Source organism: Neocloeon triangulifer, unplaced genomic scaffold (assembly GCF_031216515.1).
Source record: "Neocloeon triangulifer isolate White Clay Creek 2 clone unplaced genomic scaffold, ASM3121651v1 ptg000001l, whole genome shotgun sequence".
Classification (NCBI taxonomy): Eukaryota; Metazoa; Arthropoda; class Insecta; order Ephemeroptera; family Baetidae; genus Neocloeon; species Neocloeon triangulifer.
The window spans coordinates 930,757-954,269 of NW_026775544.1; the positions used below are offsets into that span (position 1 = coordinate 930,757).

At 34.7% G+C, this 23,513-nt stretch overlaps 4 protein-coding genes across 5 annotated transcripts; all 4 read right to left on the reverse strand.

Annotated features, from left to right (window-relative positions):
* Positions 1–2,459: 2,459 nt before the first annotated feature.
* On the reverse strand, positions 2,460–5,823 carry LOC132196257 (protein rolling stone-like). The gene is made up of 4 exons (XM_059618819.1): positions 5,595–5,823; positions 4,285–4,555; positions 4,124–4,231; positions 2,460–3,009 (listed from the first exon to the last, which is right to left on the reverse strand). The coding sequence occupies exons 1-4, from the start codon at positions 5,694–5,696 to the stop codon at positions 2,612–2,614; spliced, it is 879 nt and encodes a 292-aa protein (XP_059474802.1). The 5' UTR covers positions 5,697–5,823; the 3' UTR covers positions 2,460–2,611.
* A 901-nt stretch (positions 5,824–6,724) lies between these two features.
* On the reverse strand, positions 6,725–9,833 carry LOC132196450 (protein rolling stone-like). The gene is made up of 4 exons (XM_059619160.1): positions 9,556–9,833; positions 8,896–9,142; positions 8,507–8,614; positions 6,725–7,319 (listed from the first exon to the last, which is right to left on the reverse strand). The coding sequence occupies exons 1-4, from the start codon at positions 9,649–9,651 to the stop codon at positions 6,949–6,951; spliced, it is 822 nt and encodes a 273-aa protein (XP_059475143.1). The 5' UTR covers positions 9,652–9,833; the 3' UTR covers positions 6,725–6,948.
* Positions 9,834–10,036: 203 nt separating this feature from the next.
* On the reverse strand, positions 10,037–12,971 carry LOC132196338 (protein rolling stone-like). 2 transcript variants are annotated; one of them, XM_059619027.1, is made up of 5 exons: positions 12,800–12,971; positions 11,550–11,799; positions 11,354–11,467; positions 10,485–10,870; positions 10,037–10,423 (listed from the first exon to the last, which is right to left on the reverse strand). In XM_059619027.1, exons 1-4 carry the CDS (start codon positions 12,896–12,898, stop codon positions 10,488–10,490), a joined length of 846 nt encoding a protein of 281 aa, XP_059475010.1. In that variant the 5' UTR covers positions 12,899–12,971; the 3' UTR covers positions 10,037–10,423; positions 10,485–10,487. The 2 variants fall into 2 exon arrangements, with proteins under 2 accessions (XP_059475010.1, XP_059474926.1); XM_059618943.1 differs by having other exon boundaries at positions 10,037–10,870.
* Positions 12,972–13,694: 723 nt separating this feature from the next.
* Positions 13,695–23,084, reverse strand: LOC132193863 (protein rolling stone-like). The gene is made up of 5 exons (XM_059614798.1): positions 23,029–23,084; positions 18,115–18,230; positions 16,686–16,944; positions 16,509–16,616; positions 13,695–15,794 (listed from the first exon to the last, which is right to left on the reverse strand). The coding sequence occupies exons 2-5, from the start codon at positions 18,208–18,210 to the stop codon at positions 15,376–15,378; spliced, it is 882 nt and encodes a 293-aa protein (XP_059470781.1). The 5' UTR covers positions 18,211–18,230; positions 23,029–23,084; the 3' UTR covers positions 13,695–15,375.
* Positions 23,085–23,513: the final 429 nt, after the last annotated feature.

Sequence of the window (23,513 nt, forward strand, 5' to 3'; positions counted from 1 at the left end):
CCATGTGAGGTGCTTTAAAACAATGATTTAATGAAAACTCCAGAGAAGACAACGATTGCGGATCAAACTCTTGGCCAGATGAGTCCGAGAAGCCTGGCAACCAGTCCCTGGCCATCTTGATGATTCTCCTTGGCCGCAGCTTCATCTTCTTCTCGGCGCTCACGATATTTGATTTTCAGTTGGTTCCTATAGCAATCAATGATCCACAGGACCTGTATTGAAAAGGAAGAAGTTCATTTTAGTCAAATCTGGGAATAGCAATGTTTACTCACAAACACACCTGCCAAGGCTAATGCAGTTTGCAATGCAAAAGGTCACAAGCGTGGAGAGACGTGCTTTCTTTGGGTTTGCTTCGAGCTGCTGCCGCTCGGAAATGGAGAACTGGCTGTAGTCCAGACGTACCGCCAACCTCTGCTGCTGCTCCACTCGCTCAAGTACACTCCATCTGCTTGCACCAGACACTCATAGAGAATTGGAGGCAGGGTATCAATTCCTAAGAAAAAGTAAAATTTACAATAATTTAATGTAACTAAAAACACAAAATAAATTATGTTTCTTTTGCTTACGAGTGTGAGCATTCAGAGTCAACTTGTTGGCAATAGCAGCAGACACCTGGGAACCAAACGGCATCGTCTCCCGAATCAGAGCGGCGCCTTGAAGGGGGCCAAGAAGAGAGGCTTCAGTAAAAATTTCTTCATCTCGCTCTGGGAAATCATCGGGGATGTTCATTTTTAGCTGTCGGCGCAGAATGTTTCAATATTGAGAATGAATTTTAAAAACAGCAACGGTTAATTTTAATTAGGCGTGCAAAAAAAAGGAAAGACAATAAGGCCATAATTTCAGGCGGACTAACTGGCCGTCAGCGTCCAGTCCGCATCCACAAGGCAGGCGTGCAGTTGAGATGACAACGCGTTGCGGCCTAAGCAAAATTAATCCAACAATAATTTAATGTACTAAATACTCAAAATTAAATGTTTTTTTTTCTTTGCTTACGAGTGTGGCTGTCCACGCGTATCTCGTTTGCCACAGCAGCGGACACCGCAGAGAGCCTAACGGAATTATTTTCTCTGATGGCTGCGGTGGCTTCCAGTGGGCCCAGACTGATGGCCACTCTGATGATCTCCTCGTCCTCTTCGGGAAAATCGAACGGAAGGTTCATCTTGGCAGCGAGTGGAAGTAAAAATTCAAATTTTGCAAATGAATTTAAATTAAAACGAAGAGCAACGGATAATTTGAATTGTTTGTGCGTGAAAAGAGGAAAGGCAATAATCAGAATTTTGCAACAATGAACTATGATTCACGTCACTATAGAAACGATACAATGACAGCAAGTCAATGTATGGACAAATGGAGATGCATAAATTCTTCCTGCCAAAGCTGTAATTTCCGAAACAAATAAACCAACTATTTTTTTTAAATTTAAGAATGCATATTTATGACAAACTGCAAAACAAAATGATTCTAAATTCAATTTTAGATTATATTTCAATAATGACCAATAACAAAAAAAAAACTAAACTTACCAACTGAAATAAGGAAAAGCCTTAAATAATCAATCGCAAACATTTTTAGACACATTTGAACACAATCATAGTAATTTAACCATAATTTAACTCGGCTCAAAGACGAAAAAATGTCTTTTGGCTGCAGCCATGTTTGTTGTTTTAAATCTAGTTTTACAATTCGGCACCAGGTGGTGCTCGCGTCAGATTTAATTACTTTTATTCGTTTTGTTCTGCTTTGGTTCTGATCAGCGGGAAGAGTGGAATTGCCAAGCATGTATGCAGTGGCTAAGTGGAGTATGCTCTTGACCCTAGACCTCGGATGTTGTGAGTTCGTTTCCCACTCCAGACGGATTTTTCTCGGGGGAAACCTGATTGATTTCTCATGCTGGAAATGCGAGTGATGGATTGAAAATCGGCCGGGGGCCGAAAGATTTCGTTTTTTCAAGGGTGTTTGCATTGCACCCTAGTTGTATGCAATGCAAAAGCGTTTAATTCAAAATCTTTTTTTTTTGTAAGAAGTATAAAATGTGACATTTTATACTTCTTGCTGCCAAGCAAGTTTATTTGTACGCAAACGCGTTATATTAAGTTATGAAGTAGATAATGTCTGTATGGCCGTATCGCCGTATCTTACGAACGGAAGATTATGTACGAATCAACAAATCCATGGTGGGTGGTGGGTGCTACGTTTGTTGTTGTTGTTGTTGTGTTTGTATTTTTTGGCTTTGGTGGTGACCATTCAGCCAGATCTAATTACGTTTCTGCTTATGATGACACGGGACACGCGATTAATTTCCGCCTGATGCTCTTTCTGCAACTAAGTAAGGGTTTTTATACACAGCATAGAAGTTTTGTTGTTATTAAAGAGCTAGTATGAGTATATCAATAATTAAATCTATCATTTATGTTGAGCTACGTTTGATTAAAAAAAACCACTTATAATTTTTTTTTAAATCTATTTTATTCCTTTTTTATACAAATCAGATTGTCAGAAAATGAAAATTTTGCTTGCAGTTATTCTTGTATTAAAAAGTTTCCTCTGCCTCTAATATAGAGAAGTAGAACTTATTATGTATAACAAATATTTTGTTTCTTACAATTTTTTTTCAAGCATCGCCAAACTCGTGCGCGCTATTTTTCTCGCAGCCGTTCTGCAGAGCATTAGACCTGAGGCACTTTTCTGCCAGCAACCGCCTGATTAAATGCACAGTCCACACGCAGAAAAACACAACGCACTCGAAAAGGATAGTAATAATCGAAATCGCTGCTGCTCGGTCAGGAACGTCCCAATCCATGATTGCGTAAATGTACGGGCGGCCGAGTCGGTTCACTCCGCCGAAGAAATAGTACAGGGCCGAAAAGGCGACGTAGCTCAGGCCGAGGGCCACCGGCTGATAAACGTGCATCAGATGGATCGGGTGCGCGCATATGAGCAGGTCAAGCAGGACGATGACCGTGAAGACCGCGTGCTCTCTCACGTTGGCATAATCCACAATGTGGATTTCTGAAAAGTAGAAATTTTACTATGAATTTCGATTAGATTATTTAAAATGCATTTAAATATTAAGGTGAAAAAGAATTGCGTTATTATTATCTTACAAAAAAAAAATGTTGGATTTAATTTTTGCTTTCTTATTGTGTGTAATTTATGTTATTTGATTATTTATAATTTATCATTTATAAAGCCCTATTTATTATAAAATTATGCTCAATAAATTGGCTTACGTACTAATTTTGATGACCATACCACAAAAAATTCCTTGAAATGTTGATGGTGGAAAAATTCTATTAAATTATATTTCTCTTAAGTTGAATAAATTATTTCTTTTAAAATTTTTGTTTATAGCCATGTCCATCTTGGAATCACATAATTTCCAATACTTATTTTTAATCTAAGTGAATCGAAGTTATTATATAATGTATTCATATTTTTGAAAATACTATTTTCTATACTCTTGGAAAAACAACAATAAAAGAAGAGCAGTAAATAATTCAAGTCACGCGGAGAAACAAAAACCATCAAACAGTGTACTGTTATTGAAATGAAAATTAACATTATTTTTTTTTCAATAAAAGTTGTTTTATAGTGAGCGTGACTGGTGCAGATATATTTTACATAATCACACAAGAAAGACTCTAAAAGAAGTGTAATTCCTGCTGTTTCGATATAATTTTTCTGTAATGTTAAACAGTTTTAAGAGATCAATTGTCAATTTTTAGATGAACGACAAAATAATATTAAAGAGAAACATTTTGGATAAATTTTCATCACAACTGAAATCAGGGCAAGGGCCTCCTGTGTTCTTTCTTATCTACTGCAACTGCGTGTCGGTGTTATCGAGGCCTTGGGTTTCTGCAGGTGCGTTACTTGGGCCACTCATTCCCTTTTATTCTTATAGTTGTATATATAATGGAATTTAAAATTACAAAATTAAACCAAAAACGAAAAATTTAAAATAAATGAAAAGGTTTCAGATGAAGTTGCTCCTAAATTAATTAATAAAGTACAAAATACATATTTAATTAAAACGATCTTGAAATTGAAATTTTTTCAATTAAAACGCCAATTCATGCCAAAAATGGAAGCTCAAGTGGAAATAATACAATATTGTATTTACCTGAATCATGCACGAAGCCCCAGTACATTATGGTAACGATTGGAGCAACGCCCGTGGACATATTGTAGACGGCCCAGTACGCTCTATGAATAATCTGCATTCTTTTGCCTTTAAACAATGTCTCGTTATTATAATAATTATTTTCGGACTAATTTATTGACCTGATTTTATTGGCAAAAAATGATGTCTTGTTACCAGAAAAGTAGCCATTCCAGTTTGAAGCAAAAGGAGGAAGGTGTTCCAGTTGGTCAAGTAAATGAACCAAATCGATTTGCAGTGCAGCTCGGACGTCCGACACTTTTTTTCGCCGAGGGTGTGTAGCATGTCATAGGCGATTCCGCCGAACAGGACGAAGAGGAAAACACACCATCTGTAGGCCACATACGCGCGTGCACTCCAGCTCGCTTGACCTCCGTTGACCTTATGTTGCCACTAAAATTGGAAAACAGTTATAAATTATGAAAACTTTGAAATGTACTGCTTAATCTTTATTGGTCAATTTAAAAAAAAATATTAATTCAAAATTAAAAATTAAATTTAAATAATGAGGTGATAACCCATAACTCAGGGTCCTTCAAAGTTGCTCCCAACGAATAAGGGTGTGGCCGGCAAAGTCACTTGCAAATTCGAAAAGCTAACTTATTGTTAGCATCTGAGCAGAATATCCCTCACTGTTTGTAAAATGCGGAATGAAAAAACACGCAAAACAACAGTATGTTAGATTTTTTATTATAAAATGAACCTAAAAAATAATTATTTTATTTAAAAAAGCCTAATATTCATCATAATTGATATAATCAAAATAATATAAAAACTAATATTTTCAATGATATTATATTGACTGGTTTGGAGAGAAGAAAAATTTTAATTGAATTAATGTCGCACTTGTAATGGTAATTGTGTCAATTCGATGTTGTGATTTACTTTTTTACATTTTTTAATTTTGCTTCGACATTTGAATTGCTAGGAAAAGATGAGATCATCTTGCTAAATACTGGGGAATTGAGAAATTATACTTCTCCATAAACAGATTGGAGAAAGGATGCCAAACAAAACTTTGTGTCAACTTTGTTTTAACCTACTAATTCCAACCAAAAGATGTAGAAAAAAGAGGTCAAGCTGGTTTTTATTTATTTAATTTCAAATGTAGCCAAATGTTGATTACACAAATAACATTAACAAAGCTCACATAATATTGAATAAAAATTTAATTTATCAAAATTATTTGAAATACATTTATGAAAAAAAACTTCAACAAAAATAAAATTTAACAATTTCATAGCTTGACTCTATAAACACTATACAACAAGAAAGTTTGCAATCAAATATTGCTCTCTTTCCATCTTATGACCATTTAATGATTTTTGTGAAATATTAATTTCTTTTAAACGTGTGTAAGTGAAGAGTGAATATTATTTAGTTTGGTCACACCGTCGTTAAGGTTACAAAAAAGACAGCGATTAACACAAACCTGACTCCTGCAAAAGTCGGTCGCATCGTGGTGTCGCAATTTTCGCTTCTCCAAACTGAACTCTTCGCGAAAAAACTTCAAGTTGCACACTGAGTTCAACATTTTTCAAATTCACTTGTCGCCTAAAAAGTTAAAAAAAAAACGCCCGAACGACGTATGGGAAAAAGCGCGCTTGGCAAACGCGTGGTGCTCACTCGGTGCTCATTTGGCTTTTTGTGAGAGTTGGTGCGCGCCAGCGAAACACGCGAGGAAAATAACACTGCGCGCGCCGTCGTCTATGTTTATTAAAAAAATCGCTTGTATATGAATAGAGCAGGTCGACCAACTCAGCTGGAGCAGCGCAACTTTCCATTATGGCCATTATCTCATGGAGGCGAAAGCGTTGCGCAACGAAGAAAAGTTGCATCTGTATAAGACAGCATGTGCTGGTGCAGCAACCTATTTTCAAACAGCATGCTCTTTATAGAATGTAGAAACAAAGTGTCGAAAATTATGCAATTTATTTTTATGAAATGCACCGTGAACGCAAAAAATCAAATATAATTATTTTGCCATACACAGTTGTGTTGAAGTGAGTATTTCAGTAATTGTACGCGAAGGGAGAGTAAGTTTAATGCATTTGGTGAAAAAAGATGGTAAAACAGTTCAAGAAAGCATAACATTATAATGTAGTTATTAAATTGACTCTTACAAAATATTTTCGAGTTGCTCATTTCATTAAATGACAAATAGCAAATATTTATTTTTGATTGATTTTATAGGAAAAAATTGCATCATAATAATATTTTTAATCGATAGCTGACAAAAAGGTTGATTTATTTTCAGATTCTGATCTACTTTTTTAACTAGTTTGATCCAAATGTGTAGCAATAATAATTGTAAAAATGATTTACAAGAAATTTGTAATTGCAATTGCTAAAATAATAATAATAAACGTTTATTGAATTATTTTTCCTCAAAGGATTTTTGAGTCAGTTTGTTAATGATTTTTAAGAAATTTTTCTAAAAACAATTTAAATATTTACTTACTTTTGTCACAATAGTATGATTATCGTCGCAATAAATTCAAAATCTCAACTTTTAAGTACAAAGCGCATTAAAATCAAATAATTTATTTTATAATTATTTTTATTAAAAAACTGTTCATTTTTAATCGTTTTTATTACACAATATATTGTGAGCAAATTTTAACTCAATTTCGAAGGGTCGTACATTCATCAAAACATTTTATTCTATAATATGATCTATATATATATTAAGTAAGTCAATATCTATATTCTTGGTCACGTGGAAATTGCTTCTCTTGAAAATTTATTCATTTCAAATCAGGAAATCCCATAATTTTCATTATCTCTCATACAATGTCCTCGTTTTCGTCACTGCCGTTTTTCCTGATTACGAGCGCAGCAGTTTTTCGTCGCGCCAAAAACACGCACCAAACCAACACATGCATCAGCAGAATGCCGGCCTCGCAGCAGGCGCCCACAAAGGCGGCCGTCGGCGGCCAGCGCCAGTTGAAGTGCGGGTAAATGGCCTCCTCGAGCTGCCTGTTGGTGCCGCCCATGTAGAAAAAAACCACCGTGAAGGAGGCGTAAACCAGGCCCACAGTCATCGGCAGGACGGCGTGCAGAAGTCGCACCGGCTGCGCCACCACCATCAAGTCCAACAGCACCAACAAGCTGTTGGTCACATGGCCCTTGACGTTGCTGAAGTCAATAGGTTTATCTAAAAATTTAAAAAGCAATTTACATCAATGTGGACAAATAAACGTCAGTAATAAATTTTTTGGCAAAAAAATTTGCATAAATTCGGTAAAGCGTGACTAGACCCCCTTCAATTAAGAGTGATCAGGTAACTGCTTATCTATCTAAAAAAGGTAGTTTTAAAGATAAAATACTATGTAGAGCCAAAAAGTTTTTGTATTGGAAAACCTTATAAGAATATAAAACACAAGTAAATAAAGACATGCTACAAATTTTATGTTTGTAATATTTTGTATTATTTTAATCATTGTAAGTTTGATATGTTTAATTAAATAAAGCTTTGTTGGCTTACGTGCCATTTAAAATATTATATAAATTGGATAATTTTTATCAAAAAATATTATCTAGTTCTGAAACAAAATACAATAATATATATACAATTTTATTAATTCTAATGAATAATGACAGTTAAATGCACGGTTGGATTGGCCATCTGAATTAATCTATTTCTACATTCTAAATGATTTATTGTGAAATAGATTAACAATGACGAAGTTTGGCAATGTTCTTGCATCATTGCACTTTGCATTAACCAAGGATTTCCTCCAAATACCCAAAACAGTAATTTTAATGTATAGAACTTCTTCCAACTCTCGCATATTCTATTTCTGCTCTTTGTTATGCTTTTCAAATACAAACACACGCAGTAGAGAGCAACCCCATACCATATTGTCCCCCTCTCTTATCAGCCACCGCAAGTAGGAATTCACTTCCAATTTTGCAACATCTCATCACTTCCTCTCCGCGTCAGTCTATAACTGACCTTCGGAGTGTAACGTGTGTGCTAACATGTAACCCTCTCTCGTGCAAAGATAATCGTAGAAAACGTTCGCAATATTGTGAATAGTGATTATTTAAACAATTGCATGTGGTATGTGGTGACAATTGACTTAGTGACGAGACGCCAACCTTGAATCGGTTTTCGGACAACAACAAAAGGTAAACATAAACAGCTAAAATTTTCTCTTCTGCAGCGGCCGTTTATTTGAATGGGAAATCATGTGCGCTTGCCCAAGAAGAGCGTAATATTTTGAAATGACATGTGCCATGTTTACGCATTAGAAACATTCGTCAGATGAGATAATTATGAATGAGCAGCGATTAGTAGATGAAAGACTAATTAGCTCGTCAATGTTAATCGTATCTTACCTGGCGAATACACCAACGTCCAGTAGACAAGAGTAACGTTCAAGGAAACGGCGCTGGCCATATTATTTACCATCCAGTATATTTTGTGGAATGTTGAAAACGGACTTCCTTCAAACAACAGAAATTAATATTAAGATTATTTATTTATTTTTTCTTAAATACTAAAGGTAATTCGAGACAGAAATATTAAAGTGTAAACTTGTTTATTTACATCAGCCGAGTTTAAAATTATTTATTTAAATCAGCCGAAGTAAACTTATTTATTTACATTAGTTTACATCGTTTTTAATTATTTTTATCCGACTATTTAGCATCACTGAATAACACGAGTTTATGCAACTTGCTGGAACGGAGTGTCATGCACGGTTGCCTAAGCGTTAGGCACTCACTTGCAGAGGCTGCAGGCTGAGTCGTGGCTAGGTAGGCGGCCATCAGAGCCTGGCAGGTGAGCAAAAGATAGGCCCAACTGGTGCAATAGACGAACCACTTGAGCCGGCACTCAATCTTGCTGCCCTTGCAATTGGTCTCATTGAACTCATAAAGGGTCCAGTCGAAAATGAGCCCATAGAGGAGATAAATGCACACCAGCCATTTGTAGCAAACGTACCAAGTCCTCCTGCGCCCATCGTTTTGCCACTAACAAAGAAATTATCCCAAGAATTAAATTAACACTTGAATATTTTAATTTTTAATTGATCTTAAAATTGATTGATTAGTTTTAATCTGATATAACAATATATTGTATAAATCAAGAAGGTAATAAATTTTATTATTACACAAAAAGTAATGAAAAATTTAATGAAACACCTAAAAAATGTCAGAGGTTCTTCAAACATTTAACGTTCCTTTTATATAATATAGCTTTTGCTGCATTTATAACAACTAATTATTCAGGAACATTGAAAAATTATAAAAAGAAACGTTCAATGCAATCTGTCTTATCTTATCATCTTTTATGTAATTATTAAATTTAATTATTAGAGAATAATTTCCCTTGTAAGTGATTCTGAATAGCTCTAAATATTTTTCCTAGTCATAAAAAAACTGACCTGGCTTTGCTGAAACAGAGTTGGGTCTGCACAATTGAAGCTCCTATACTCTTTGCTGAACTCTTTCTTGAGAGTTTTGTACGCCAAGAGCAACATCCCTCTGTTTGTTTTCACCGGAGCTGCTCATTAACCATTCATCTCTTGCGAGTGACGAAAGGAAAGGAAAATTTGCCCCTCGCGTAATAACGTGCCGGCGTAAAAGTGAAAACGAACTTGGTTAAAGAGCTCGCAGAAATACAACAAAGTAGCGCGGCTTCTGCACCGAGACTGCTGCTGGTTCAGCGCTGCTGGTGGCGCACCGAGCCAGCAAGGCGTCTAAATAGAACCCACTGAAATAGACCCCCGGCAGGTGCATCAGGTGCCAATTTTCTTGCTAATATTCGGCCGTGACCGAGGATTGGATTAATAATAGCTGCAATCTCACGTCATTTATTTTATTCAAAGAAGGAAAAAAATACTGCTATAGTAGAAAATAACTAACCAAAAATTTCAAATTTCATGGGTTAAAAATGCAAAAAAATTTAAAAAATTAATTTAAATCTGGTTCAAATTCCTTTACAAAACAATTTTCCCAAATCTAATAAATTAATTTTTTTATCTAGAGCAAATATTTTTTGTGCGAAACAAAGTTTTTTAATAAATTTAGTGTATAAAAAAATCTAACATTAATTTCATACTGTTATAAATTTTATAAATATTCCCAAGTTATTTCTGCGGTTGGTGATAGAAGGTCAAACGGAAACTTTGAGCTGAATTGATATTCCTCAAGCTCGTCGCTCTGTTCAGTTGGACCAATTGCGCTTTAATAGAATTCAAATAGGCAGTAACAAGTTAAAATGGATCACAGCAGCTGCGTGTTTGCCGTCGTCTGGGAACCAAATGAACAAAATCGATATAGTTCGAGTAGTTGCGAAAAAAAAATCAGTCACATTTCAAGCCGTTTGCGGAGTCTCGGTCATTTGGAGGTCCGTCTGCGTCGAGAAAATCAGTTTCGCCAGCCGCACCCTGGCCAAGTGAATGACCCACAAAAGGGTGTGAATCACCACCAGGAGGGCACAGGCGCCCGCCGACGCCAGAATACCTACGTGCGGCGTTTCCCAGTCGAGGACGGGGTAGATTTTGGTCTGGTTTTCGCGATTAGTGCCGCCGCATAAATAGTAGATCCACGCGAAGGCGCCGTATGAGGCGCCAAGAATCACCGGTTGATACACGTGGAGGATGCGAATGGGGTGGCTGTTGACCAGCAAGTCCACCACTATGATTATCGTGTTCAAAAGGTGTTTGTGGATGTTGAACAGGTTGATTTGGTGCATATCTGTGGAACATATTAGGCTCTTTATTTCATTTTTACTTTAATATGAAAAAGTTTAATTTCAATTTATGTTAACTTAACATAAATTGTTTTCTTTTTTCCTTTTGTAAAGCAATGTTCAGCCGTCATGCCGCACGAGTAAATTTTATTAGAGAAATTATTTTTAATTATGAAGTTGAGTGAAACTTTATCACATATTCTACAAAATATAAGTTCTGCACACAATAACCTAGTTGTAGTAAATTTTGTTGAATCGTATAATTTTTTGAATGTTGAGCGAATAATCTGGATCAAAATGATTCCAACAACCATAATTTATAAAATAAATGATTTTTCATTACTTACAGAATTCCAATATGGCGCAATATGGATAATTAAATTATTGCACTTTAATCCAAAGAAAATATTGAAGATAGTTATTAAAATGTTTTAGTTCTACGTATATAAATATATATCAAATTGAGAGAAAAAATGAATACAAATTACCTGATTTGTAGACAGCGGCCCAGTAGAGAAGAGAGACTGCAGGTGAGAGCGCGTTGGCAATGTTGTGCACCACCCAGTAGGTCTTGTGCAGCCGCGTCATTTCGGAGCACGAGGCTGAAATTATTAATAACTTTGAAATTTTGAATTCACCCAATTTCACGGCAAGCACTTGCGCGCAAACGAGACAAACAATTACCAAAGTTAGTGAGGCTGAGATGAAATTTCGAGACGAGAATAGCGGAGAGCACCGCTTGGAGGGTGAGCACCGCCGAATTCCAACTGGTCAGATGCACGGGCCACTTGGCAATGCGCGCCGTCCTGTCTGCCGATCCGATAGAACCCAAGTCCATCAGGTCTAGCACAAGCATGCTGACCAAGTAGACGGCGATGAAGCATTTGTAGAGCAAGTAGGTGCAAATGCAGTGCTTCGATCCCTTGCCCTGCCACTGTATTTTAAACCGAGAAATTTAATAATAATGTTTAGTTTAAACCAAGTTTAAACTGACTGATCCACATAATATTTATTGATACAAACATTAAAAAAAAATGTAAAAAAAATACAGATGATGAAGGATTTATAGATTATAGTTTATAATATCATGTACCTGCTACTTGAACATGGAATTTGCTTTCGTTGAAAATTAATTTTCTTGAAAAACAAAGGATCCATTGGATAAAAATCAATGTAATTTAACCAGGGCAGAGTCCGTTTTTCACTCCTCATAAGTTCTCTCGAGAAATATGTATGGATGAGCTTTGCTATCTTTTTTCTCTCCAGAATTTCAATTTTCGTGAATTGTGTTTTTAACGCTCCTTATGGAAGATCACATAATATTATCACAATATATTACTTTATCCGTCGAGACTGTTTTTCAATTGAATATCAATGATATTTTAATGAATTTCTCGATTAAAACTACCAGCAGTAGCAACAGGTATAAAATGAAAATGATCACTCTTTATTCATGACAAAAGACTGGCAAATCATTGAAAATTTCAACAACATTTTACAAAGATGAAAATACCAACAATATTTCAATTTTTCCCTCTCTTCAATTGCTTTCCTCTGAACATGAATTTTTTTACCAATTGTATCAATTAAAAGACACTAAAAAGAACTGTAAGTATTATAGAATAATAAATTATGAATACCAGCTGACGTTTTTAATATTTCTTTGGGGAGACTAAAAAAATTTAAGGTTGAATGTAAAATTTAATAATTTTGATATATACGACTGTTTAAAATATTTAATTACTAAATTGGCAAATTATTGCCTTGATCCCTGTAAAAAAAATTACAAAAAATTTGCAAAGTTTTCCTATTAATTTTCTGATCTAATTTGAACTCAATTTTCATTGCATAATTAAAATAAAAACTAAACATAAAAAAGAATGAAATTCAACAAATATTCACTTTCAAAATTAAATTTGTGCAAATTTGCATACCTGACTAGTGACAAAATCCTGAGGCCGGTCGTGTTGCAGACTGCGATAGTGGGCGCTGAACTCCCTCTTGAAGGTGAATCCCACCGACGGAAACATCATGGACGGGTTTCGTAGCAAAAGAAAACTCTTGGAAGTCAAAGGACTCTGTGGTCCAATCTCGCCCTGGAGACGCTGTCTGCGAAATAGCTGCGGAGGAGCGGCGCTCGGGCCCTTTCAATTCGCTCGCCCTGCCCCTCTCCATCGTGCTAATTTGCTTTGTCCGTCGCCTCCGCGACATTTGTCTTAATAAAAAAGAGATCAGAGGTGCTGCATTTAATATTATTGACCTCTTGAGTGTCGTGCTAATGGCTCTCGCTCCCAGCCTCCAAATCCATTTTGCCACCAGGTATACTTTAGTTTTCCCTATAATTCAAAGGGAAATAAAATATGATAAGCCAATAATTATGTATTTTGGTTTTTTTTATAATTCTAAAGCTAAGCCACATTTTATTTTAAAATGCTTATTAAGATTTATCTAAAAAAAATAATGAAATTCACTGAAATATTTTGATTATTATTAATATTTTATTATTTTTTTTTAAATATTTAAAAATTAATTTTTGGTTCAGTCGGCCCGATAGAGTTTACAGAAAACAAGCTCTTGCTCTATAAGGAATGTTTTTTTTTTTTTAAATTTTATTATATATAATTTTGACTGAAAAAAGATGTCATAGTTAAAAATTATCTTTTTATCGCAAATTTTAGAGCCATATAATTCAATTTTTTATTTTAAACTAAAATTGATTTGTAACAATGGTCAATGTGAAAAAATTGTTTAAAAAACTTTTCAACGTAAATTTGTGTACACAAGCCATTTTTATTTTAAAACTTAATTTAAAAAGCGTTTGCAGCTGAACTAGAAGCTGTTGAAACATTGTGGCTGCATGACATTTGTACGCCTTTAAAAATAAACATGCCAATTGCCGCTTTTAAATGAAGTATCTATATTAAAGTAACGAAGTGCGTCAACAGATGAATTGTAATGTGTGTCTCTTTTAAAAGAAAGAAAAGATGGATTTTTTTTTATTTAAATCACTAAAATCCTTTGCTTCAAAAATTATTAAAAGGTGAACTAATACAGTTTTCTTTATGAATTATGTACATATTATGTATCGAAGAAGAAAAGACCAGTATTTTTGTTTTTTCATATTTTAATTACAAGTTTTCTTGTTCATAGAGAGAGCTGTGGGTTTTAAATGCTTCCAAACCTAAAACACGCTACAAATTGTGTCATCCAGGACTAGTTTGCTTCTACTTACATTACAAACACAATAGATATATATCAATAAATTACAATATAATTTAATAAATAGCACACAATTGCTTTCCCGGCATTCCAAAGTCAATGATTTCCTTTCTTACAATTTTAAGTAAGGTGTCCTGCGTCCTTTACAATCACAGCTAAGCCCTGTTAAACATACAATACACAAATTCATCTTTGGTCAAGTAGGAAATATTCACAAACACACATCATTTTTAAATGTTGGTATGGGTTAAGAGAGATCAACTCTCAGTATTGTTTAGATCGTGTATAAAATTAGATAATTACCTTTTTGCGAAAACCATCAGTTAAATATTGAGTTGAAGTGGAGCAAGAAAATCGTCATTTTTAATAGAACTTAAAAACAAATTTTGCGTTGGTCCTCATAAAAATTAAATCAATATAATGAGCATGGAACAGGTTGAGATACAAAAAGAGTTACAATGCAATTGACTGCAAGTTTACACTACAATTATTCCCTAAAAATTGTGTTGACCTAATTGTTTTATTTTCGAGTTGATCTAGAAATATTTTTTTTTTGTTCATGGAATGGAAAAAAATATTGAGACTTTCAGGAACATGCGACTTATTTTCATTTTTAGAAAAAATGGGTGGAAAAATTTCTGCTTTTTCTTATAAATTTGAAAGTTCCAAATGGGTGCAAAAAAATTATTGGTCCCCCTTTGACCGAAAAATTAATTAAATATTATATTAATGATTCCAAACTTTAGGGCTGGGAAAAAACGTCTATCAACCTTTCGACTTGCATAAAAGATTTGAAGGAGGTGGAATAACCAAGATTATCATTCATTATCATATAAGTCAGGATAATAGAGATTAATATTATTATTTAATTTTAGCAATTTTTGATAGTTTTGTGTTGCATAAAGCCAATTATTTATTAGTTCAAGTTTAAAATCTTTTCCATATTTTGAGCCAAGTATTATGAAAAATATAATTTTCTTAATGTATAAAATTTCCCCTCACGCTTTTTTAATTTTTATAAAGATGCAATTTTTATGGAAAATAAATTTCAACTCCTCAGGCTTTATAACAAGTCGTGATTAAAATTTATGTTAAACTTAAATTGAGCTCATCTTCATCAAGAAATCATTCTTTTTAATCAAAGCATGTCTATATAAAAGAATAATAGTTTCAAAAATGAAACAAAACGTTAAAAAAATTGTCCATTTTTTCCCCGCCCTAAATGAACTTAATGAATGCAAAACCTTGATCACTCCTCAAATTTCAACAAGAGGTCGGGGTCGCACGGCAATTAGCAGAGCTGAATCTGTTCGCGAACAGAGGGCGGGACGTCTTGAGTGGGTTGGACGGCGTATTGTCCGCCGCTGGGCGACGCCACGAGGAACAACGCGATTTTCCTCCTCAGCAAGTAGAAGAGCCAGACGAGCGCGTGTAGGACGACGAGCAGCAGGCAGGCGGCCACGACGGCCGCGACGGCCAGGCCGGGCTTCTGCCAGTTGAGCAGCGGGTAGATTTTCGAGTTGTGGTCGCGATTGGTGCCGCCGAACAGGAAGTACACGGCCGAAAAGGTGCCGTAGCCCATCGCGAACAGCACCGGCTGGTACACGTGCAGCAGCCGAACGGGGTGCGCGGCCAACGCCAGGTCGGCCGCCACCACCACCGAGTTCATGATGTGGTTGTGCGCATTCACAAAGTCCAGCCTGTGCATTTCTGCAAACAAATTTTTATTGGGAAAATTAAAAATAGAAAAATTCATTTTTTAGCTGACAATGAGCTATCAATGATTGCTTTAAAATTCCGAAAAATTATATTTTTGATAGCAAGAAATCTCAATTTTCTCCAAACAGAATAAATTTTGTCTTAATTTCTCTAGGAAATTAACGGAGAAAAACAAGGAAGAAAACCTACTATATTTGATGTAAAAACTATTTAATTTTCCGACTAAATTAAATATAAATCAACTAAATTGATGGTGCTATTGTCAGGTTAAATTAACAATTAAAAAATAAGAAAAGGTAACAAAAATTTAATTAGCGTTTTGCGTTTATGTGTTTCTTACAATTAGTTAACAGAATAATATCTTAATTTAAAATAAAATTAATCTAATGTTTTGCAACAATTAATTATTGTATGACCAAAAAATACTTGAAATGTTCGCTTATTTTGCTGCAAAAATACCATTCCCATTTTCTAATCTTCTCAGACTTTGCCTCTTGGAAATCTTTTAGGTAATAAAACTTTGTCAGTATTGCCACAAAACTAGTTCCTTACAATATATCAAACAAAGCCATTGTTCTAATATTTTGTAAAATAATTAAATATAAATTCCTCACAAATTTGTGATGAAGAAGCTGTTTTCTTAATTCAATTTTGTTTTGCCTTATTGTATGCAAGCAATTATTTAATTTTAAAAGTAAATCTTACTGGAATTGTAGACAGTTGTCCAGTATAAAAGGGTGACGGCCGGGGCGAGAACGTTTCCCATGTTATTAAGCAGCCAGTAACTCTTGTGCAGCTTGGTCATTTGGCGATCTGGAATCACGTGTCAAGTTAGGACCGTTTGTATTTATATTATTAGAAAAGTGGGTCAGTTTGACGCACCTGATTGACCGGAGGTCAAGTGATGTTTGGTGGCGAGGACGGCGGCCATGACGGCCTGGGCGAAAACGATGACGGCCGACCAATTAGTGACGTAGACGGCCCATTTGAGTCTGAAAAAGACGTTTTCTGGCCACGACAGTTGACCCAGGGTGCGAATGTCCACTATGGTAATGATGAGCCCAACAAAGAGGTACGCGGCGATCAACCACTTGTAGCACAGGTAGATGGACGTGCATTTTTGCGATTCGGAACGGACCCACTGAAAGAGAAAAAATGTGAATGATAATTAGAAGATTGATTAAAACCGATTAAAACTACTATTTGATGCAATTTTCAAAAGTTTCCTCAACGGTGAAAACCTTTTTTACAGGCAATTGGCAATTGGGCAACATACAAAAGACTATTGTAGATATTTGTGTTAAATTAAGAATGCGTGAATCTGTTCAAAACGACAGAATTATTTTCGCAATATAAATTTTGCTTTTAAAAAAACTTTATTTTTCTATTACTTATTTTTCTTACTCTTTTATTTGATTTAAAAAAAAATTGAGTAGAATGATTGAATGGTTAATTAATCTTCACGTTGTTAAGTGGCTGCACGACAATTGAGCTTTCATTGATAAAGAGCGCCGCGCACGTCCAGCGTTGCATAGTACGCCACCGCAGCTATTCATGAATAAGAAGCCGCACAGTAATTGGCGTGAGGCGTGAGTATTTGTCTTTGAATTTACCACCAGAGAGTAAAAGCGAAAGTAACGGTCATTATCAAGAACGTGGTGGCGACCAGGATTTTTTTTTTTATTTAAAGACATCGCGGGAGATCTCAATTGTTTTCATCATATATCGGATAATATCGGAAATTGCACAAGGAAGAAATGACTGGTGCAACCCACAATAATAGGAAAGCATATTACATTTCTCTAGTCTGATGAAGGCGCACTTGCAATTAGTTAGATAAGTAGTGTATTTTTGCAATTTTTGCTTGCACTGCGAATTGAATGTGGCGTGATGCAGAAAGCGCAATAATAATGCTTTCTTTAATGTCTTTTCTGCGACGAAACAGTTGGAAGCAACAGAAATGACTATTGAATAATAAATGTTATTGAATTGTTGATTTAATTTAAGGAAAATTAGCTAACCTGCTTGAAATTTTATAATTTAAAATTAGACTTGTAATTGAACAAAATTTAGTCTTCTGTAGAGTTGATTAAAATACAAATTTCTATATTTATTAATATACATATTTGCAGTTAGTTCAAATGTAGATAATTTCATTTATTATAGAGGACTGTAGAGGACCAAATTTAATTTTTATGACTATTTAAAATTCACATGGGAACACTTAGAAAATTTGATTTAAAAACAATTATTGGAAAATATTCTAATATATTCAAATAAAAGATCCATAAAAAAATTAGCTGTTGCTTACCTGGCTTTTGCTAAATCTGTCCGGCTTGTCGTGCGTGAGGTTTCGAGATTGCGCCTTGAACTCGCGCTTGATCGTGTAAATGATCGCGGTGATCATCCTTTTCAGAGTGCTGCTTCCTGGGAACATGTTTCGAGGACTTCAAAGTGTGCAAATTGAATTGAAGGAGATCGGCCAATAAACTCAAGTGAGTGCAACACCACGACAGACACTGGGCCTGACCACCGTCAAGCGCGCCGTTTAAATTATATTAGTCCCCACCGCGAGACGCGAAAAGCTCTCCAACTTTGTATGGCATAAAACAACGTGTACCGGCCTCCAAGTTCCCCACTGACGCTCACAAATGGCAATACACGCCATCAGGTGATTTTCTCAAGAGATTCGCCTGGATGCTATTTAAATTGGTGTGGTGGGGAAAATTAAAAATTTTGCGACAATTTGTTATTATTGAGCAATAATTTTTACTTTTTTTGTCTTAATTAAATGGCTAAAAGTAATCAATGAATAATTTGAAATATAAAATTGCAGGTAAAAATGTCAGTAATTGAGAAAAAACTATTTTTCCCTTTACAAATCATTATTTTTAATTTAAATATTGTAATTTCATTTTAATCATTTACTTTCAATAAATTTACGCTTTCATAATTAACAGTAGCAATTGGAAAAATAAACAACAAGAATAAAATGTTCAGTGGCTACTAATCAAATGAAAACTGATCAAAACCAAAATAAAAGTGCATGCTTATTTATTTGACAATAATTATATTCTCCTTTAAAAATAATATAATAATTTTTTTGTATTCCTGTTGCCAGCCTTTTTTTATGTGAATCATTCGTAGAATGACAATTTAGAGCCACATTTAACCTTTGATTTATCAAGGCCATCATGAGGAGAGAAAAAAATCAAAGCAATTTTAAATTCAACTAGTTGCACAATTTTTTAAAGGAAAACTCGCAGAAATCAGATTATACCTTGTAAACTAATAATGTGTCAGGCGATGGCCTTTCCTCAATTAAAAGGGTTAATACGCCAAGCATGTCCTGCGTCTTTGCGAGTCAGCGTGACCTGTGTGATAAAATAACATGACCTCCGGTCAAATAATAATTGTAACAAACATCTGCGCTGCAACGTTGTTAGTTGTTTTCACTTTCCTTGTTCAGATCTTCAGATTTCGCACGCTATTAATTTTGTGCAGAGGAAATTGTTGGGGGAATTCTCTTCATCAAAAAATTTTGGAGCATTAATTTCCTCGAATGATATCAACGTCATTTTAACAGAACGAATAGTAGCTGGCAAAAGCCACCATGCCACTTTCCCATCTGCACAAAGTAATTCAACAAGAGTTGCTTTTTACGCTCTGCTGTTTATAATGTGAACAAATGTACAAATGGGTCTACGAGAAAAATAATCGCAAACTGTCTCTAAAAAGGTTTTGAAAATTTTACCAATATATCGTAATTTTTCATTAAAATTAACATCCCTCTCAGCTAAAATTAAACAACAAAATTTAATGAAAAGGTAAGATAATGTAAATTAAATATAAATTTTGAACCCCAATTCATGGGGATTCTACATTATTATGTTGATAACAGTTGTAATTGTACTGTTATGAATGACTTATAATTTGCGTCAATTGTGATACAATGCGAAAGGAAAGCAGAGTCGGCGTGCCTGTGGCGTGGGGAATCGCGGTGGTCTGATGTTCGCTGCGATCTCGCCACCGCTTACGTCACGGCAGACCGCGAGTAAGGAAAGAGGAATTCCCTTTTCTGCAGACTGCATGCAGGTCATGCCACTCTCCGACAACAATGGAGCAAAAAAAAAAAAAAAAACGCAAGCGACCCTAGGAGGAGCGTCGGCCGCCACCGCAGCACCCATTTCGGTCCCAAGAGGAAAAACTGCTTGGTGAGAGAGGAAGAGTTGGATTTAATTAAATTTTATAGAGTCAAAGTAAAAAATGTTCTGACGCAATGAGTGAAAAATTAAAGCACAGTGATTAGTTCGTCTCGAGGGGCGCGTCTCTCTGTTTACTTTGTGACGCACTCAATGATGCGTTATTGAGCAATTAACATAATTAAACAAGCAACATATAAATATTACCATACAACTATAATTTTTATAATTATCTTTATCACTAGTTGATGAAAAAGAAAAACCCTCATTGGATATAAACTTCTTTTTTCCCTAATTGAAATTAAATAGATTTTCAATAATTTAACATAAGAAAAGTTGAACGTAAATATACAAATAAAAATCACTGTGCTTTGCAATTTCTTTATTCGCTTTAATTTTACTTGCATGATATATCCTTAAATTTAGGTGGATAAAAAATGTAATTTGCAATGATTTTACCTGTTAAAAGACATTTTTTTTTTTATTTAAAATTCTGACCCAATTTGTGTCAAATAAATTAAATTTAAACTACTGCCATGTCAATTTCTCTCATTATATTCCTATCAGTATTATTGGAGCTTTTTTAGGAGTTAAATAAAATTTAAATTCAATATAACATTTTCTCACACGTCCACTCTTTTAAATTAAATATAGGGAATAAGCAAATATGCTGTGAAAAAAGATTTGGGTTCCTCACTACTACGGCTTCCGTAACAGGCATAAAACTAGGAGAGAACATTGAGCTTTGCGGTTTTGCTGACAGGAACAGTTCGAATAGTTTTTCAGCGTCTGCGGTTGTAATTAATATATTCAAAACGCAAACCACTATCCAAAAGCCAGTTCACGATAGTTGAAAATTTTATTTTTTAATGCAAAAATTCAGGGCCAAAAACCATTCATTCCAATGTTTAAATTGTATTGGGTCAATTATTTCATTGAAAAAGCTGAGAAGTGAGGAAGTCCCATCGGGCCAAGGGTCGGGTCAAGTGACTGTTGACCCGCGCGGGACTGGTGCGAGAGCCACGCACGCACACGTGAAAAAGGATCAATCAGTGATGCGCGCTCAGCCAGAGATGGAGGTCCATCCGAGCCTGGCCGAGAGAGCATTTTTTTTTTCATTTGCATCGCAAAGAGATCGATTCCCGCGCCAGTCATCCCACGACCTCGGCCACCCATCAGTCGATCGAATTTCTGTCACGCGCGACCCAAGACCAGCCGCGAGATGTGGGCAGTGCATTTGCATGCATTTAGTTGCATAAAAGCGTAAAACAGTCGCGGAAATTCAGATGCTATTCTGTGAAACTGGAAAAAAGACGTGAAAAAAGTGTTCAGACTGTTGAATTATTTTGAATCCCCCGAGGTTCAAGCATAAACATTTACATTTTATTTTCTACTTTTTAATACAACACTTATTTGAATAAAAAAAAAAAATCTCACTTTTATTCCTCTGATTTTATTTTGTTTACTTTCGAATTTATGAATGATGCATTATAATAAAATTACTTAAGGAATGCAGTTAACTTTTAAAAGAGAAATTGCAATATTTACTTGACGTTAATTTACTATTCTTTTTTACATTAAGCATGTTTTGCTTAATTGTAAATTTATTTCAAACTTCTTTGTTGATAAAATAATATTTTCCATCACATTTTATAAATTTAAGAATAAGATAGACTTTCAATGTGTACTATAAATAACTCAAATAAAATGAAATATTATATTTAATTAAATTATTTATTAATTTTTAATAAACGATTTACAAAACCAAATCGCATCTGTCACAATAATTATTTTTATATTCTTAATTGTTCTTAATTAAATTATATATAATATAAGTCACTCTGCAATTGTCTGTACTTTCACTTGCTGTGCGGAATTTAAGTTTAGTGTTCACCTGGTTCTTGCTCTAATATATTATACTGTAAATTATTCAATATGCAAATTCATTTATGGTTTATACACATATACCCTTGAAAACCTTGGGGTAATGTTAAGGTCTGATAATGCTAATGATGAAGAGGATATTACATGTGGATAAGCAAAGTTCACAGCAGCTAGTTTAAAGGGAAAATTTCTTTTAAAATTATAAATTTTGTTAAAATATCAATAATATTTCTTGTTATTAGAAATGTTTAAAAATATGTTTATTATAAATTTTGTTATGTCTAGAAACAAAATAATAGAATCTAAATATATCGATTCTTTAAAATCAGTATTTTAATTAAACGTTTGTGCTTCTTCAATTCTTGCACATTGCATTTTTTGTTACTTAAAGTAGTCCTACTCAAAGTAGCTCCTGAGTCTATTGGATTTCTGACGTTTGACACAGACACGGGTCATACATTTGTAATCGTGTTTTCCCTTTCACTTAATTACACCGATCGATTCTTAGCCTGTAACGTGTTTCGTGAATTCTGTGACTGACCCAGTTACCAAATATTGGCTTTTCCTAGAATTTCATATGTTTTATTTAGACCTTAAAAATCAAATACCTCTTAAGGCATAAATTATCCTATCCTAGAAAGTGATAATAAAATTATCTAAATTTTATTTTATGAATAAAAATAATCGTGGTATTTTCAATAAATTATTATGTTGACGAAAATAAAAATAATTCTCTAAACGTTTTTGAGGTTAACAATCAATTTTATTTTTATTTTTAATAAATAAATTCACTCTTGAAATGAGTTATTGTGTTGGAATGGTAATTTTTTAGATCATATTTATTTCCCTTCTAAAATCAAAATTCTTAAGCGCACATTTTTAATGCAGATCAAGAAAAAAAAACGAGCTTTTTGCCTTTTTGCCAAATAAGAAATTCAAACCGTCAGTGTGCAAAAAAATACGTTTTTTTAAAAATACCTCTGGCGGAAGTGCCACAAAGTTTTGCCTTCTTCTACCCATGTGCAAGGGTACGGCGGTAGGGCCGTGCGGAAAAGGACCTTTCGCAGGAAAGTGACTCACATGCAATGTAGCCGGAGGTACGTCGGCCAAACCCTTCGTGTCCAACGTGTTTTGCTCACCTGGTGGCACCTGCCAGCCGACATCAGCTGATGTTCCTCGACCAATACGGCGGCAGTTCTGCAGGACGAAGCGACGAGTCGGATGAATGGGTCGATAGACCGGCGGCCGCAATCGCGCGCCATAACGTGTAAAAAGCAACAAAGCAGCGACCGACGCGAATCGACCCAGACCCACTCAAAGTGGAAACAACTCAAAGGCTTTGTTTTATATTATGTATAAAACATAATTAGTTTGTACATATATCTGATTTGCACCAGCTTTTAGTTGGATTCCTGACCAGCTTGCAGAATTAGGTCCCAGTTCATTTCTACCATTTCCAACATCAAAATTAGATAAAGATGGTTTGAGTACATTTTTATTTCGATTGAGAAAAAAATAGCACTGTCAGTTTGGGTCACAGTTTAAGAAGCTATATTACAAGAAAATTTAATAAAATAAAAATATGAAAAATTATAGTAAAAAATGTATTAAAAAAAAATGAACA